General features: G+C 49.2%; 1 protein-coding gene across 5 annotated transcripts in view; it reads right to left on the bottom strand.

Moving 5' to 3' along the window:
- Positions 1 to 1,077: 1,077 nt before the first annotated feature.
- The window catches only part of LOC138817759 (putative adhesion G protein-coupled receptor E4P), a 31,175-nt gene continuing 13,514 nt past the window's right edge, over positions 1,078 to 18,738 (bottom strand). For 2 of the 5 annotated variants that reach the window (XM_070008407.1, XM_070008410.1), the window contains 12 exons: positions 16,148 to 16,200; positions 15,501 to 15,636; positions 14,952 to 15,053; positions 14,511 to 14,695; positions 13,720 to 13,887; positions 12,394 to 12,588; positions 10,907 to 11,142; positions 9,927 to 9,993; positions 8,935 to 9,026; positions 6,772 to 6,952; positions 5,457 to 5,552; positions 1,078 to 2,589 (listed from right to left, as the gene is read on the bottom strand). In XM_070008407.1, the coding sequence (XP_069864508.1) occupies positions 2,521 to 2,589; positions 5,457 to 5,552; positions 6,772 to 6,952; positions 8,935 to 9,026; positions 9,927 to 9,993; positions 10,907 to 11,142; positions 12,394 to 12,588; positions 13,720 to 13,887; positions 14,511 to 14,695; positions 14,952 to 15,053; positions 15,501 to 15,636; positions 16,148 to 16,200 (1,580 nt within the window). In that variant the 3' untranslated portion in view covers positions 1,078 to 2,520. Of the gene's footprint in view, positions 2,593 to 5,456; positions 5,553 to 6,771; positions 6,953 to 8,934; positions 9,027 to 9,926; positions 9,994 to 10,906; positions 11,143 to 12,393; positions 12,589 to 13,719; positions 13,888 to 14,510; positions 14,696 to 14,951; positions 15,054 to 15,500; positions 15,637 to 16,147; positions 16,201 to 18,400; positions 18,449 to 18,738 lie in introns of all 5 variants that reach the window. The other 3 variants (XM_070008406.1, XM_070008409.1, XM_070008408.1) reach the window with 3 other exon arrangements.

The following is an 18,738-nucleotide window of genomic DNA, read 5'->3' as shown; positions in this document are numbered from 1 at the left end:
ATGGTGCTGCTGCTTCCCACAATGCCCTGGGTTCCTGCTCAAATGCTTCTTCCCATAATGCCCTGGGTTCCTGCTCAGTCAATAGAAAGAGCGAGGCAGCACATAGACAAGCCATCAAGCCATCTGTGCAAAGCCTAGGGCAGAAGACACGGGAGGAGCCCTGCAGTGTAACAGTGGCCCTCCAGGAGGACCCCACTGCACTTCAGCCGCAGCTGTGCTCTGCTCATGGAGAACATACTCTACCACCCTTTCCAATGCACTCACTCTGTCTGCTTGAAAACCTTTCCTGCCTTTTAGTTCTTTAACTGGAAGAGAAATGAACCAGACCCCTACAGCCTAAAAAATACGCACGCCTGTAATCCTAGCTATTCAGGAGGGTGAGATCTGAGGATGGCAGTTTAAAGCCAGCTCGGGCAGAAAGCCTGTGAGATTCCAATGACCAAAAAACTAGTGGAGGTGTGGCTCAAGTGGTAGAGCACTTGAGCAAAAACGCTAAGGGAAAGAGCCTAGGCTCTAAATTCAAGCCCTAGTACCAATGCGCGCGCGTGTGCGCGCGCACACACACACACACACACACACACACACACACACACACACACACACACACACACACTACAATATGTTTTTGTCTTGGTCAGTTAATCCAAATTACCCAGCATTTTTCTTACAAACTTTGCATCTCATGTGAATTTTGTGTGCTTATAAAAGCCACTTTCACAATTCCTTTTGAGATGAGTACACTGCACTATTGTTACATTATTCAGATTGCATATTTTTGAAATGATTTTTATTGTTGTTCGAATAATCTCAACAAAAAAATTAGAGGATAACTGGGTGCCTGTGGCTCATTCCTGTCATCCTAGCTAGTCAGGAAGCAGAGATCTGAGGATCAAGGTTTGAAGCCAGTCCAGACAGGAAACTCCATGAGACTCGCACCTCCAAATAACCACCCAAAAGCCAGAAGTCGAGGTGTGGTTCTAAAGGAATAATGCTAGCCTTGAACAAAAAAACTCAGGGACAGCACCAAGGTCTTGAGTTCAGGCCCCAGGACCAGTGCATGTGTGAGTAACCCCCCCCCCCACCCTCCAGAATGGGAGAAAATCAAGTGTTCAACAGAGGAGAATAGCAATTGTGTGGAATAGGGACTGTTTAGGAGGACATCAATGAGAGGAGGGGAAAGATACTGAAGGGAAGAGGAGGAAAAGATGTGATATACACGTGTAGAACAGATGTGTAGGGAGGTAGCACAATGAAGGTCAACACTGAAAAGGGGAGATTTGGTGAGAGGAGGAAAGGGAACACATCATGGAGAAGGTGAATCTGTTCAAAGTACACTGTGTCTACACGTGAGCAAATACCACAATGAACTTGCCTCATGTTACATGTACATGTTAACTCATTGTAAAAAAAAAAAAAAAGGGCTGGGAAGGTGGCTCAGTGGTAGAGAACTTGCCTTGCATGCCAGAGGCCCTGGGTTCGATTCCTCAGCACCACATAAGAAAAAAGCTGGAAGTGGTGCTGTGGCTCAAGTGGTAGAGCGCTAGCCTTGAGCTGAAGAGCTGAGGGACAGCGCCCAGGCCCAGAGTTCAGGCCCCACGACCGGACCCCCCCCCCCCAAAAAAAAGATGATGCAGCCATACTACCCATGGATATTTTTCTAAAGGAAATTCTACAGTCTACCACAAAGACATTTATTTACAGTACTAATAATGCCCAGGTCACGGAGTCTTCAGCAGGTGAGTGGGTAAGGCAATGCTATGGACACAAAAGAGTATTATTCAGCCGTGAAGAAAGGGATATCCTGCGATTCCCAGCTACATCATTAAACTGGAGGGCATTATTTTCAGAGAAATAGCACAGATAAATACCAGGTGATCTCCTTCATATGTGGAATTAAGAACAAGATACATTTGACCTGAAAGATTATTAGGGGTAGCCGGGTGCTGGTGGCTCATGCCTGTCATCCTAGCTACTCAGGAGGCTGAGATCTGAGGATCTCTGTTCAAAGCCAGCTCAGGCAGAAAAGTCCATAAGACTCTTATCTCTAATTAACTACCAGAAAAACATTGGAAGTGGTGCTGTGGCTCAAGTGGTAGAGTGCTAGCCTTGAGATAAAGAGCCGAGGGACAGTGCCCAGGCCCAGAGTTCAAGCCCCACGACAGGCCAAAAAAAACAAATTATTAGAGTTGAAGGTGACTGGAAGCAAAGGATGGGGAGGAGGAAAGGAGAAACGCTGGGGGGGGGGAGGGAGGAGAGAGGGCAGGGGAGGAGATGAATGGATGGAAGGCTTGATCAAAGCATGATACATAAAAATGAATGGAAAATATCACAGAGAAACTATATACAGTAAAATGCATTAATAACTGATAAAAATGGTCTTCCAGCCTGCTGCTGGAAGTCTGGGTGTTTCACGAGAAAGGCACATTAGCACAACCCACCAACAACCACCAGAGGGAGCCAGCGGCACACAAGTCCATTCTGGGAGGCAAGAGGGAGGGGCGCCAGGGGCTGAAGATGGACTCAGCACGAATCTTCTCCATGAACTCCATGAATCTTCTCCATGGACTCCAATGACTTCCCGGGGTCCCCCTACTTGAGAAGAAAAAGAAAACAAACACTTCAAGAACTGGCCAGAGTTCTACCTTCCTTGGAGCTGGCAAAGCTTTCTATAAGGTCCAAAGTTTAGGAAAGTCTATAGTCCATAACCTCATTATGAAGTTATAAAGTTAGCCAGTGGCTCTTGCCTGTCATCCTAGCTACTCAGGATGCTGAGACTGGAGGATCACAGTTCAAAGCCAGCCAGTCCATAAGTCTTATCTACAATGAACCACTAGAAAACGAAGTGGAGCTGTGACTCAAAGGGATACCTTGAGCAAAAGAGCTCAGGGACAGTGGCTGGGCCCTGAGTCTATACTCAATGACTGACCACAACAAAAGGTGTATGTTTGCAGGCTTGCATATGGGTGAAAAAAACTGGGTTTGAACTCAGGATGCTTTTTCCCCTCAAGGCTAGTGCTCTACCACTTGAGCCACAGCCTCCCTTCTGGCTAACTTCTGGTTCACTGGAGATGATTCATGAACATCCTTGCCCAAGCTGACTTCAAGCTGTGATCCTCAGATCTCAGCCTCCCGAGTATCTGGGAGGACAGGAGTGAGCCACTGGCACTTGGCAAGTTTCAGTTTTTTTTTTTTGTTTGTTTGTTTCTGTTAGTCGTGGGGCTTGAACTCTGGACCTGGGCACTGTCCCTGAGCTCTTCAGCTCAAGGCTAGCTCTCTACCACTTGAGCTACAGTATGACTTCTGGTTATCTGGTGGTTAATTGGAGATAAGAGTCTCATGGACTTTCCTGCCTAGGCTGGCTTTGAATGGTGATCCTCAGCTCTCAGCCTCCTGAGTAGCTAGAATGACAGGTGTGAGCCACTGGCACCCGGCAAAATTCAGTTTTTTTTTGTTTTTTTTTTTTTTTTTGTCGGTCGTGGGGCTTGAACTCTGGGCCTGGGCGTTGTCCCTTAGCTCTTCAGCTCAAGGCGAGCGCTCTACCACTTGAGCTACAGCACCACTTCCGGTTTTCTGGTGGTTTATTGGAGATAGGAGTCTCACGGTCTCTCCTGCCCGGGCTGGCTTTGAACCGTGATCCTCAGATCTCAGCCTCCTGAGTAGCTAGGATTACAGGCGTGAGCCACCAGCGCCCGGCCAAAATTCAGTTTTAAATAAGGTTCCCTTAACAAACCTCATGAGAGGCTCACTTGGGGGAGACTTGCAGGGTATGTGTGCTAAAGTCCCCCCCCCCCCATCATTATTGAGAAGACTACATACCCTACATACAGACTCCAAGCCAAGGATTCCTGAGTTCTGGGACCAGTGCACCTGCCCTGTGCCCACAGACCTGCTCCATAGCTTCTCTTGGAGCCTGGTGCCTGTGGCTCACACCTGTAATCCTAGCTACTCAGGAAGCTAAGTTAGTGGTTCACTTTATTCCTGTGCATTGATCCTCCTACTTGTGCTTCTCTGTAGCTGGAACAGCAGGTTCACGCCACTGCACACAGCAATTAATGGAGATGGGAGTCTTGTGAATTTGTTGTTGCTGTTCGTGATTGGGCTTGAACTCAGGGCCTTGGTGCTGTCCCTGAGCCTTTTTGCTCAGGGATAGCACTCTACCACTTTGAGCCACAGCGCCACTTTCTGTTTACTGGTGGTTCATTGGAGAGAAGAGTCCCATGGACTTTCCTACTTGGGCTGGCTTGGAACCATGATCCTTAGATCTTAGCCTTCTGAGTAGGATTACAGGCGTGAGCCAACTGCACCCAGTGAACTATTTTTTTCTTTTTAATTCTCAGGCTGGCCTCAAACCCTAATATCCTAAATTTCTGCATCTTAAGTGGCTAGTTTGTTTTTGTGTGACACTGGCAGTGTTCCCTGTTTTCCTTTCCTCTTGAGTAGCTGCTAAGTGTCTGCACCACGGAACCAAAACACTTGCACACTCAATGTCTGTTGTGGCACAATTCCTAACAGCTAAATTTGGAATCGGCCTAGATGCCAACCAATAGAATAAAGAATTTTCATCCAGGTGCCAGTGGCTCATTGGTGTAATCAATGAGCTAATGATTATAATGAACAAAGCTGAACTTCCACCCGTGGACTCCTGACTTCTTGTGCTTGTTGTATTTTTAATGTAACAATGTTTTCTAACAGACTGTGTGACTCAGTTATTGTGGCTTACTCTCTGTGCATCCACCCAGCTTGGATGTGGACACTGGGAAGGAAAGGGCTGCCAACTTGTCTGGTGCTGTGTCCCAATGACTGGACAGGGCATACAGAGTGGGTAATGGACGTGTGTTGGGTAAACGGGCTGAGACACCTTTTAAATGACATAATCCTTTAAAGAAAAGCCAGGCCAGGGTGGCTCACACCTGCAATGCTAGCTACTCAGGAGGCTGAGAGCTGAAGCCAGCCCGGGTAGAAAAGTCTATGCCATTTTTATCTCCAATAAAACCACCAGAAACTGGAAGTGGAGCTGTGGCTCAAGTGGTTGCTAGCCTTGAACATCAAAGCTCAGAGACGGTGTCCAGGCCCTGAATTCAAGCCTCAGGAGTGGCACAAAAAGAAAAAAGGAAGAAAAGAAGGAAAAAAGGAAGGAAGGAAGGGAAGGAGGGAGGAAGGAAGGAAGGGAGGGAGGGAGGGAGGAAGAAAGGAAGGAAGGAAGGAAGGAAGGAAGGAAGGAAGGAAGGAAGGAAGGAAGGAAGGAAGGAAATAAAAATGGCAAAGAAGGGGAAAGAAAAGGGAAGAAGATGTGGAAAGTAAAGAGGGAGAAGAGAAAGGAAAGGAAGGGAGAAAGCATTATATGCTCTTGTGTGGAGCTAACAATTGTCAAGAAGCTAAGCAATTGTCTTTCAGATCAGGCCACACCCAGTGCTGGGCTGGGAGGAGGCATTCTGAGGGTTGGGAGCTGCTCGTACCATTTTGGTGTGGGTGGTGGAATGGGACATCTCCGTGCTCTCAGCCTCAGCCCCTTTCCGCATTCCACTAAACCACTTTCTGTATTCCATCCGCACCTGAGAGAGAGAGAGAGAGAAGCCGGGGTTACAGCCAGTGGACCTGACAACGAGAGAACAAAGTCCCCCACTGGCACGTCCTGGTCATTTCCTTCTTGTTGTCTTGGCCACACTCAGGGGGATTCATTTGATTGAAACTTAATCTCCATTGTGGAAAGGTATTTGTGTTGGATGACCTTGATGGGCAGTGGTGGCCATGGTGGTTATATTGGTGCTGATGTTGGTGATCATCATTTGATGGTGATGGCGGTGGTGGTGATAAGTTATAATGGTGATGGCGGTGATGGTGGTGATGGGCATCAAGGTAACTGATGCGGTGCTGGCGGCACCATTCATGGCACACTAGCTATGTGTGAGGCCCTTTGGTCATTTAACCCTCACCTCGACTCGGTGAAGACAGGCCTCCACCTTTCCTTGGACTCTGCCGGAGTGAGTTCTCTTGAAGGTGTGTGGACTCAGCCAAGGTCACCCAGAAGCCGGGACACATCTGCCATTCTAATCCCGCAGCCCTGACACGGAAATGCCACTGCGTGCCCGGAAATGCCCCAAGTCAACCTCACTTAGCTTCTGGACACGTGAACGTGGGCAGGGAAGGAGTCAGCGCTCAGCCCTGCTTCACCAGGGAACTGAAACTGTATTTCTTCTGGGCAGGAAGAACCCAGAGCCCACAGGCAGTGCTGAGACCTGGGGGAGAGCCGGGCCTTCCACCACCGGCACTGCAGCTGCTACCAGTTCCACTTGACAGCAAAGGAAACATCCAGAAAGGCAATTCCAGAGGCAACATGGCCCCTGACCCCAACCCACGCATGCTCTCCCGAGAGAATGGTAGAAGCGGGGCCCTGGTGGCTCAGGCCTGTCATGCTAGCTACTCAGGAGGCTGAGATCTGAGGATCATGGTTTGAAGCCAGCCTGGGCAGGAAAACCCATGAGACTCTTCTCTCCAATTCGCCACCAAAAAGTTGAAGGTTGAAGTGTGACTCAAGGGGTAGAGCGCAAAGGGCTAAGAGAGCATGAGACCCCGTGTTCAAGCCCCGCCATGGGCAGGAAAAACAAAAAGAGAGCTCCATGGAGATGATTCGTTGGTAAGCCCAGAGGACTCGGCAGGGCCAAGCAGCACTGGTTCCTCATTCCAAGTAGAAGATGGATCTCGCGAGACCCATCACAAAGTAGGGGGAGGGGGAGCAGGCCCTGGGCGGTGCCCTGGGCGGAGAGGGCTCACCTGGCGGTTCAGCGGGCAATGTACCACGAAGAGCCACACCCCCTGCAGGACGTTGGTGATGGTGAACAAGTAGGCCATGACCGAGCCAACCACCTCCCCTACTTCCTCCACCATGAAAAAGCCAAGGCTCCACGAACAGCCCAGGATGAAGAGCTGCGAAATGGCTTTCAATGTCATGACTCTGCAGGGAAAAGGGCAATGTTAACTATTATCTATAAGCATTTTTTTTCCTTTTGTCAGTCGTGGGGCTTGAACTCAGGGCCTGGGTGCTGTCCTTGAGCTCTTTGGCTCAAGGCTAGTGCTCTACCACTTGGAGCCACAGCTCCACTTCCAGTTTTCTGTAGTTAATTGGAGATGAGAGTCTCTCTGGACTTTCCTGCCTGGGCTAGCTTTGAATCACAATCCTCAGATCTCAGCCTTCTGAGTAGCTGGGACTACAGGCGTGACCCACCAGTGTCCACCAGCTGAGTGATCTTTATAGCCACCTACTTGAAGATGAGGCTGAGCCCAGCTTTTCAATCACTGCTGCTGACCATTCTTGAAGATGACTAAGTCCTCTACATGGAATCACTGTGAGATTTGTAGGCAATGCCTTGTACGATTTTGGGTGGGTGCATTTGGATGATTTCCTGACTTCCTGTCCTACTGGGTTTCCTCAAACAAAAATTGCGTTGGGTGTTTAGCAATTGACTGAGAACTTTGCAGTGTGTGTGTGTGTGTGTGTGTGTGTCCCCACCACGAATCTTCACTTACACACATGTACAGGGTTGGGAAATTCCCAGAAGGCTGACATTCTTAGGTCCTTAAGGATGAAGGAAACTGGGGACAAGAGATGTTAGGTCATCTTGGTTAGTAGATAAGACCAAACGCAGGGTCAGACAGAGGTTGAGCAGTGTAGTTTTTTATCTATATAACAAACCAGTTCCAGATATGTATCCATTTGTGGAAATGGAACTAGGAAATGAGGGGCTGGGTGAGGCTGGGAGAGACCCGGGAGGAGAACAATGGAAAGAGGGCGCTGTCAAGATACATTGTACACATAAACTGAGCCCCCTTTGTACAACTTTTAAAAAACCAGTAAAAGGGCTGGGAAGGTGGCTCAGTGGTAGAGCGCTTGCCTTGCATGCCTGAGGCCCTGGGTTCAATTCCTCAGCACCACATAAGCAAAAAGAAAAAAGCCAGAAGTGGCGCTGTGGCTCAAGTGGTAGAGTGCTAGCCTTGAGCTGAAGAGCTGAGGGACAGCGCCCAGGCCCAGAGTTCAGGCCCCATGACAAAAAAAAAAAAAAGATGAGCATGTATTTGATTCATTTTAATAACTGGGACATAACTGGGATAGTAATATCAATCCCATGATTTGTAGTTAAAAGGGTTCCATAAAATAATATTGACAAAGGACATTTATATATAACAAGTTCCAAATAAACATTATTATTATTGTTGTTGTTATTATTATTTGTCTGAGACAGGGACGTGAACTTGGTATCTGATGCTTTTGCTCATTATTAGCTGGTGCTGTACCACCTCAATCATGCCTCCAACTCCTCATTCTTATTTTAAGATTTAAATGATACCTATGAGGACTAAATTTCTGTTATCAAAGAGTGAACTTAGAAGTGAATATACTCTCAAGGGAGATAAAAAGACAACATTGATTCTCCTGGATTTGGTTTCATATACAGTGTGTCTACCAAGGAGAAAAATCAGTGAATATTCCCTGAATAAATAAGGTCCATTATTACATGAATTCTGTGCTGGAAATTGCACCCAGGGACCCACCCATGGGCGAGGCAAGTACTCTACCACCGAGCCAGGACTCCTCATCTGTTTTTGTATGTGTGCAGACACTGAGAGTTGAACTCAGGGCCTGGGCACTATCCCTTAGCCTTTTCACTCCATGTTGGCATTTAACCACTTGAGACACAGCTGAACTTCTAGCTCCCCCTTTTTTTTTCTGGTTAATTGGAAATAGGCATCTCAGACTTTTCTGCCCAGCATGGCTTCAAACCTCAATCTTCAGATCTCAGCCTCCTAAGTAGCTAGGATCACAGGGGTGAGCCACCGGTGTCCAGCCCATACCTTGTGTTTAATGGGCTTTCTCTCCCGGAAAGAATGGTCTTATAAAGCCAAATCCCTGGGCACCACTGATGATGGTCCTTTCCTTACCGGGTGTCCTGAAGGGTAGACACTTCTTTATTGAGGGAGGCAATTTTGCTTCTCAGAATCCACAGAATTTGGCAGTAGAACACCGAGTTTATCTGTGGATGGAAGCAGCGTGAAACAAAGCGACTTGAGCTATTCTGCAGAGACCCTTTCAGGCACCTTAACTTGCGCTGGATCTGAGAATCGTTCCCCCAGAGACAGAGGTTTCTTTGGACCAGCGTGATGTGGTACGGTTTGTACTGTGCGCAGTGAGTGCTCTGTGACACCTGGTGATTGGCTGGGTAGATTGATCCTCAATTGTTCAAAACAGGGTGCTGGAAATGGAAGTCTGTTATCATTCATCTCCATAGCAGGTGTAATCCACAAGTTCCTAGTTCCCTTGTGGAGATAACCATTTACTCAGTGAAAGCCAGGCTTTTCTAATGGGGGGGGGGGAGAGAGAGAGAGAGAGAGAGAGAGAGAGAGAGAGAGAGAGAGAGAGAGAGAGAGAGAGAGAGAGAGAGAGAACACTAAAGGCACAGGTCAGAGGTTGGCCTTTTGCTTAGCACCTGTGAGACCTTCCCTGGGTCTGATTCTCAGCACCACAATAAAAATGATTCACTGGTAGCTCCCACCTGTAATCCTAGCTACTCAGGAGACTGAGATCTGAGGATCACCGTTTGAACCTAACCTGGGTAGGAAAGTCTTAGGAGACTTTTATCTCTGATGAGTCACCAAAAAAGTGGAGGTGTGGTTCAAGTGGTAGAGTGTTAGCCTTGAATGAAAAAGCTAAGGGACAGTAGTGCCCAGGCCCTGAGTGCAAGCCCTGGTGCACACACACACACACACACACACACACACACACACACACACACACACACACACACACACACACACACACACACACACACACACACACACACACACACACACACACACACACACACACACCCCAGAAGCACATACTCTGCTTGGCCATATAAGACCAGGCACAGCCATGAATAATTACCACATACCAAGATAATGACTGCCACAGGTCCTATGAAGCTCCAGATAAATCCTTTATCAAGGTTGAGCCAGCAGCTGTGGACGGGAAGAGAGGCATCAGCTACCTTTTCCTCCAGAGAGGAAGAAGAGTTTGAGTCCAGGCTTCTAGACTGGAAGCTAAACAAGTCTCTTAGCCTCCCCAAGAATGAAGCAGGGCCAGTTTGGTGGGAAGACCAAATGATTGACTATAGCAGATCGATCTTAACAAAGATTCAGGTTCTCGCCAGTCTCCTCCTTTTCAATCTCATGTCGGCTACTCTGGGTCTTCTCTGCATATAAACTTTAGAAGCATTTTCATGAATGGGCACAACATATTTCCTGGGAATTTTTTTTTAATTGGAGATGCATCGATTCTGTAGATCAAGTGGGAATCAGGTTTACAAGATTGAATCTGCCTGTCCATGATCACAGACTGTCTCTCCACCTGTTTCTATCTTCTTTGAATTCTCTCAGTAGACCTGTGTGGCTTTTCTGTCATAGAACTTGTAGGGAAGTTGGAATGTCTGGGAAGGTTTGGAGGACAAATAGATCCTGGCAGAGAGGTAAGACATGCTAAATACACTGATGACCACAAGGATTGCTAGGATGAGAATGACCGCTATGATGAAAACAACATTTTAAACTGGGCTCTGGTGGCTCACACCTGTAATCCTAGCTCCTCAGGAGGCTGAGATCCAAGGATCACAGTTCAAAGCCAGCCTGGGCAGGAAAGATATGACACTCTTATTTCCAGTTAACCATCACAAAGCCAGAAATGGAAGTGTGGCTCAAGTGGTAGAGCACCAGCCTTGAACAAAAACAAAAAAGGTAAGGGACAGCACCCAGGTCCTGAGTTCAAACCCCAGAACCAGCAGGAACAAAAGAAAACAAACAACAAACCAAAAATCATTCTGGTGTCATAACACTGAAATTCATTTCTAACCCCTCCTCCCCCCCGCTTCATGCTTACTGGGTAAAGGTTCCATAATTCTTAGGTCCAACTGCTGCAGACACAGCCACGATGCCAGCTGGGATTCCATAGCCCAGAGGGTACATGAATCTCTTCTTGAATCGTCCTGTGGTGGTGTAGTTGGCCACCTTAAGGTTCCTGACGGTGAGGAAGAGGTGGAGGCCTTCTAGAAGCATCCACATGAAGGAGGCCAAGTAGAGGTAATGTAACACCCCTGCTATGATGGCGCACAGCGTCTAGAAGGGAGAGAGGAGCTGGCAGTGGGGGCGCATGCGGGCCAGATCTCACTTTCTTTGTTGTTGTTGTCAGTTGTAGGGCTTGAACTCAGGGCCTGGGCGCTGTCCCTGAGCTCTTTTTGCTCAAGGCTAGCACTCTACCACTTTGAACCACAGCACCACTTCCATTTTCCCTGTGGTTCATTGGAGATAAGAGTCTCATGGACTTTCCTGCCTGGGCTGGCTTTGAACCATGATCCTCAGATCTCAGCCTCCTGAATAGCCAGGATTATAGGTGTGAGCCACCAGCACCTGGCTCTCACTATCTTCTTGGCGTCTTGCTTAGAGTTTGGCTTGGACCGGCAACCTCCAACCCCTACGGCCCTTTGCCAGGAGGCTGTCCAATTTCTGGAAGTATCTGTTGGCTATTGGAATTAGCCTTTCCCGTGAACACAGCAGGTCAGAAATGACATGGAATAAATGTCACTGGAGAAGCTCACAAATACATGATGGACACAGCAACAGAGAAATAAAAATCCTATTTTCTCTCTGAAGTCAATGTAAGGCGGGTGCCAGTGGCTCACGCCTGTAATCCTAGCTACTCAGGAGGCTGAGATCTCAGGATCATGGTTGAAAGCCAGCTTAGGAAGGGAAAAACTTGTGAGATTGCTATCTCAAAGGTCAGAAGTGGACCTGTGGCTCCAGAGGTAGAGCATCAACTTTAATTGAAAAAAAAAAAAAAAAGCTAAGGGAACACGCAGGCCTTGAGTTCAAGCCCAGTGCCAGCACACACACACACACACACACACACACACACACACACACACACACACACACACACGAGCTGAAGGAGTCTGTGCATTCCATATAAACCTAAGCCTTTCTAAAAGCACTCTGTGATGCTCTCTTTGCCCATTGTGTTGTTTAAAACAGGATAGCCTTGGAAGAGTCTCCTTCAGCTTGGAAGTGAAGGATCGACAACTTTCAATCTGCTCACCCCTGACGCATCTACAGGAAATAAGGACTGTGCTAAGCCTCTGATATGCTGGGGGCTTATTTGTTACAGCAGCTAATGTTAACCCGAAGTAATTCCACCAGTTGGACATCCAGTGAATAAACAGACACTCGTTCTGCAGGAAGAAACCTTAAGATCTCTAGTTTGGTTCTCTAGTTTGGTTTTTCTTTCTCTTTCTCCTACCCCGTTGCTCTGATGAATGTCTCTTCCTTGTCATCTTTTGATTGGCAATGAGATCACTCAGTGACACCGCTCACCTCCGGCTCAGTTCGGTTGATGCCTGTGAGGAAAAGCAAGTGTGCCAGGAAGAGGCAGACAGAGAGCTGCAGGTGGAGCGTGGTGCCTGTGTTGTGGATGGGCCGGCACAGGACGAAGGTGAGGGCCGCCAGGAGGAGACACAGCAGCGATACGCTCAGCCCCACGCAGGTGATCACAGACAGGGTGAAGTCTGCCTGCAAGCCGCCAGAGGAGAGACACAGTTCCCGTTATCAGGAACAAAATCCCCTTGGAGCCTTTTGTCTTGGTCAGTCATGGGGCTTGACCTCAGAGCCCGTGCGAGGTCTCAGCTCTGTTGCTCAAGATTAGCACTCTTACCCACGTTTAGCCATAGTGCCACTTCTGGTTTTCTGGTGGTTCATTGCAGATACAAGTGTCACAGACTGGCCTCGAACTGCCATCCTTATATCTCAGCCTCCCAAGCCCCCAGCGCCTAACCAAAGGGCATTTCCAATCCTCTATCCATGTTACCATGGCCAGATGTGCAGGACTTCCCTCGCTGGCCCGAGCCCCCTCCACTCCCGCTCACAAAGTATCAGGCCATTAACAGCTATGAAGGACATCCCCCCCCCACATCTACCCAGAGCCAGGGGGCAGATGGTACCCCAGCTCCTCACTTCTCAGTTGTGACAACTGTGAGGGGTGAGCTCTACACTGACTCCCAGAGAAGGGACTGTTATGTACATGGGGATGGAGATGGCGGACAGAACACACGGCCCATGACCTGCATCCCATCATTGTGGTTCTTGCTCCCATGATGCTTTGGGCACCTATTCAAATGATTCCTCCCATCATGCCCAGGGTGCCCTCTCAAGCAATGGGTGGAGCCAGGGAGGTAAAAGCATGAGCCATCACCACGGGAGAGGAAGAGAAGTCCCAGCTCCTGCCCCCAGCAGAACACTTACCACCCCACCTTGTTTTTCCCTCCACTTCGTGCCCCTCGCCTTCTACTGCCATGCCCTGAGGTCACCTCGAAGGTTACGACCAGGTGACCCCCGAAGAGTCTTTTTCTAATTTGGGCGTGGGCAGCGATGCCTGTAATCCTAGCTACTCAGGAGGCTGAGATCTGAGGCTCTCGGTTCAAAGCCAGCCTGGGCAGGAAAGTCCAAGACACTCTTATCTCCAACAAAAAGCTGGAAGTGGAGCTGTGGCTGCAGTGGTAGAGCACTGGCCTTGAACAGAAAAGCTCAGGGACAACACCCCAGGCCCTGAGTTCAAGCCCCAGGACTGGCACTCACTCACACATACACACACAATTTTCCTAAAATGAGTGTAAGATGAGCTCCAGGACCCATGAATCTTGATACCTTGGGGGCCAGTGCCATGAGGACAGCAAAGCTGGACAGGTGGTAGCACTTGCACGTGGTGTAAGAATCGTTACTTCTCACTGGAGAGCAGCCTTTGGTAGACCAGCTACCCCCTTCCTTGGATCCTTCCCAGGACACACACAAGCACTTTCTTCTTAGGGTGCCATGCTGGAAAGAGATGGTGTGAAGGTGATTTCATCTTTTTGAGTTCATGATTTTCATCCGAGGTCCTGAGTTAGGGACCAGCTTGGGAGAGCATGGGTGAGGAAGTTTGGCCTCACCATACCTGCTGGGGCGGGGTGTGGGGGTTAGGAGGAATTTATTCTCCTTGTTGTTGTTGTTGTTGTTGGTGGTGGTGGTTGATGGTGGTAGTTCTGGGACTTCAACTCAGGGCCTGGGTGCTGTCTCTGAGCTTTAGCTTTCAAGGCTAGTGCTGTACCACTTTAAGCCACAGCGCCACTTCTGGTTTTCTGGTGGCTCATTGGAGATAAGAGTCTCACGGACTTTCCTGCCCAGGCTGGCTTTGAACTGATGTCCTCAGATCTCAGCCTCCTGAGTAGCTAGGATTTCACGTGTGAGCCACCAGCGTCTGGCATCTTCTCAATTCTAATAGTTTCCAAGTGTTCTCTGTCTTCCTCAGCCTCACTGGTGCTCTGGGTTTCTGTGTGGGATGCACTGGTGGGTGCTTCGACATGTCTTCTCAGCCCTCTTACCTATCAGTGCTTGCAGCTGGATTTGGGTGAAAGCTGGTGAAACCCACGAACCTCCAACTCACCGTGGGTCCTGCTCACCTGAGTGTGTTGAAAAGTCAGCAGTGCGGGGTCTGACAGGTCGACTTTGCCTTCCGAGCCAATGGTGCCAGTCACGACCTGAGAGTTCAGCCTGACTCCCCGCATCCCTTTTCTGTGATGGAAGAAGGATTCGTTCAGAAAGTTCCCGAGAGTCTGGTAAGTGATGAGAGCCACCTTCCCGGCACCTGAAAACGAGACGCACAGGTGAGGGGGTGGGGGCTGCAGCGACTGGGCGGACGCACCCCTGACCTCTGTGGGGTCATCGAGAAAACGGAATTTGTGGTGAAAGTCATCTCAGTGCAACCCGAACATCTCATGGCGCCCATGGATTTGCCGTGTGCCTGAGGTGTTGTGAGACTCTCTCTTGAGGACGCTGCGAGCCCCACCCAAGGGTCCAGCCACCCAGGACAGCGCCCAGAGCGTTCGTCTCCCCACCCTTACCTTCCCTTCCAGATCCCGTGAGGGTGCTGGCGCAGTCGATGTCCATTGTGTTGTTTCCAGCTGCCAGAACAGTCTTCTGGTCGCATCTCTTGGTTTCATAGACTGGGGACATGGGATGATGAGCACCGGGCCCCGGCCCTGCCTCTCAGGGCTAATAACACTTAGAGAACTGCTTGCTTGCCAGGTGCCAGTATCTCACGCCCTGTCATCCTAGCTACTCAGGAGGCTGAGATCTGAGGATCCTGGTTCAAAGCCAGCCCAGGCAGGAAAGTCTGTGAGACTCTTATTGCTAATGAACCACCAGGAAACTGGAAGTAGTGTTGTGGATCAAAGTGTAGTAGGGTTGCAGGTGGAGCTACTAATCCGCAGCCCCACGTGCATTTTGGCATTTTGCAAGAAGAGCCCCAGTCACACCAAGTGCTGACATGGACATGTTTGTAGTCTGGGAGCAGAGAGATCTCATGGGAGGCGCAGAGAACACCAGGCCCTCCCTGCCCCCACCCCCAGCCTCTTACTGTAGCTGGAAGGAATCTGCTTGCCATTTCTTACCTATATCAAGCTCCGGATATTCTCCTTTTGTTGGAAAATCAGAACTTTGATTCCATATGAAGAATTCTACACGCCGAAGCATTTGGGTGACATTCTTCGCAAAGTCTTTTCTGTTTCCGTTTTTACCCATAGCTCTCTTTCCAAGAAACAAAAACAAGTAGGTGAACTCTCATGGAAACTTAGTTAAGAAAGAATAGGATCAGGTACAGTGCCTCTCAGTGACTCAGAAGGCTGAGATCTGGAGGATCAAGGTTCGAAGCCCAGCTTGGGTAGAAAAATCCATGAGACATTATTGTTGTTGTTGTTTGTAGAGCTTGAGCTCAGCTTGGGCACTGTCCCTCGGCTCTTTGCTTAAGGCACTCTAGCTCCACTTCCAATTTTCTGGTGGTTAGTTGAGTGTCACAGACTTTCCTGCCCGGGCTGACTTCAACCCATGATCCTCAGATCTCAGCCTCCTGAGTAGCTGCCACCTCTCCAGTTTAAAACTTAGCTATTTCCCACCGCCTCTCAGGAAAGAGGCAAAACTTTCCCCAAGTAGGACCTAGGCTAGTGTGAAAATAACTGGTGAGCGGCGCAATGCTTGAATAGCAGAGTGGCCATGTCAGTCTAACCCGATGTTTCCCAGAGCCAAACTTGACCACACTCACCCAAATATTCACTTGAGGGGTGGCCGTTCCTCCTGTCTCTGTGCCCTGGTCTTCTGGGGAGGAAAGAGGACATTGTCATGAGATGTAGGGAAAACACATCCACCCCTGAGGTTCCTGCAGTCCATGCCGATTCCCCCTAAGAAGTCCAAAATGCTGGGCACTGGTGGCTCACGCCTGTCATCCTAGATACTCAGGAAGCTGAGATCTGAGGATCACTGTTTGAAGCCAGCCAGGGCAGGAAAGTCCAAGAGACTCTTATCTCCAATAAACTACTCAGAAAAGCTGCACGTTGCACTGTGGCTCAAGTGGTAGAGCCCTAGCTTTGAGCATAGAGAGGCTCAGGGACAACATCTAGGCCCTGACCTTAAAGCCCCAGGACCGCTGGGCTCCGGTAGCTCACACCTGCAATCCAAGCTACTCAGGAGACTGAGATCTGAGGATCACAGTTCAAAGCCAGTACGGGCAGGAAAGTCTGTGAGGCACCTCATCTCCAATTAACCACCAGAAAACTGGAAGTGGCGCTGTGGCTCAAGTGATAGAGTGCTAGACTAGAGCTGAAGAGCTCAGGGAAAGTACCCAGGTCCAGAGTTCAAGCCCCACGACCAACAAATAAAAATAAAGCCAGGTGACAGTGGCTCATGCCTGTAATCCTAGCTACTCGGGGGCTGAGATCTGAGGATCGAGGTTCAAAGCCAGCCCAGGCAGGAAAGGCTATGAAGCTCTTACCTCCAATAAACCACCAGAAAACTGGAAGTGGCACTGTAGCTCAAGTGGTAGCGTGCTCGCCTTGAGCTGAAGAGCTGAGGGACAGCGCTCAGGCCCAGAGTTCAAGCCCCATGACCAACAAAAAATTAAAAATAAAAAAGCCACAGGATCAGGACTAGTGTGGGGGGGGAAAAACAGTCTAAAATGAGACAAGAACTGGTAACCCATGCTTATAATCCCAGCTAGTAAGGCAGAGGAGATCTAAGTATGGTTCCAAGCCAGGCCAGGACAGGGAAATCCATAAAACACCTATCTCTAATGACCCAGCAAAAAGTCAGAAACTTAAGTGGTAGAGCACCAGCCTTGAGTGGAAAGGAAGAGGGACAGTGCTCAGGCCCTGTGTTTAAGCCCTGTTACTGAAGTAAGGAGGCCAGGTCTGGCTGGCACCATATTGGCCACATGGTAGATTATAGGTCTGGCATCTTGTCTTCATGCTGGGGGAAGGAAACCCTCCCCCCACCCTACCCCCATCACCTGCCTCCCAGGTAATGGGCGTGCCCAGACCCCTGGAGGCAGGAGCAGGCACTTGGCTGATGATAGGTTACTGAATCTGTCAATCCAGTGCTTAGGACTGGGAATTTCCTGAGGATCTGCCTCCTGCACCGACCTATTTAGGCCCAGACCAGCCTAGCCGCCATGACTCCATGCCATGTGTGTCTCTGTGATCGTATCCTGTGTCCTATCTCCTGGCTCATCTCCGGTCATCATGGCGTCCCAGTTCAGCCGAATTGGCTTGTTGGTATTGCTTTTGTTATCTCTTTCCTCTTTAGTATGTTTCCTAGCTGTGTTATGTGTATCTGTGTGCGGCCTACAGCTGTTAACTGTATAATAAAGACTCCAATATTCTCTATTTTAAAATGTGGCTTCTTGGATGACTGACCTTACAAATTACCAGCAGGGAAGACACAAAGAAAACTTAAATGAATGGAAAATGAGGGAGCTATTGGGCATCCCCGGATTGGTTTGTGGCATTAGAGATCCAGTCTCTCCATCTCTCCATCTTGTCTCTGTAACCTAATTCTCCCTCTTTTTGTAAAAAAAAAAGTCAGGTTGTCGATTATATTAGACTTAGGGACTACCTACTTTAATGTGTGTGTGTGTGTGTGTGTGTCTGTAACTGGGATTTGAACACATACCCTATTTGTTAGGCTGGTGCTCTACCACTTGAACCACACCTCCATCCAGACTTTTTGCTGTTTACATTGGGGAGAAGAGTCTTTTTGGACTGTCATTCCCAAGTTGGCTTTGAACTGTGATCTCCAGATCTCAGCCTGATGAGTAGCTAGGATTACAGGAATGAGCCACCCTGCTTGGCTCTGCTCTGACCTTGCACAGAGTCACCTTCACCTGACCGCATCCTCACAGACCCTCTTTCCCTGCAGGTCACATTCCTGAGTTCCTGGGAGGCAGGGATTCAGGAGCACAGCAACTAGCCCAGGAAGCAGGGATCTGGAATTGCCAGCCAGGGTCCTGGCTCTGGGTACTCACCCTGCTGTGGAACCGTTTCCCTTTCCATGTGGCCTGGGGACAGTTCATCTACAAAGGGGACAGCATGTCGAGTCTGTGATCCAGTCGCACAACCCTGCAGCTTCCCCTTCAAACCCTCTAGCCGTCCCTGGCTCTGTGCGACACTGGAGCAAAGCAGAGATGCTCACGTCCCTAGGAAATGGAGGCTAGTTCTGCTGAACCACCAGCGGCCAGCCCAGGGCTTCCACGCACTTGCTTTCAAGAAGCTGAATTGTGAGCTGGGCACTGGCAGCTCACGCCTGTCATCCTAGCTACTCAGGAGGCTGAGATCTGGAGGATCACAGTTCAAAGCCAGCGCG

This window comes from Dipodomys merriami, unplaced genomic scaffold (assembly GCF_024711535.1).
Source record: "Dipodomys merriami isolate MVZ:Mamm:240054 unplaced genomic scaffold, mDipMer1.0.p SCAF_70, whole genome shotgun sequence".
Taxonomy (NCBI): Eukaryota; Metazoa; Chordata; class Mammalia; order Rodentia; family Heteromyidae; genus Dipodomys; species Dipodomys merriami.
Note: the sequence above shows the minus strand (reverse complement) of the source record. Positions and strands in the feature narration are given on the sequence as shown.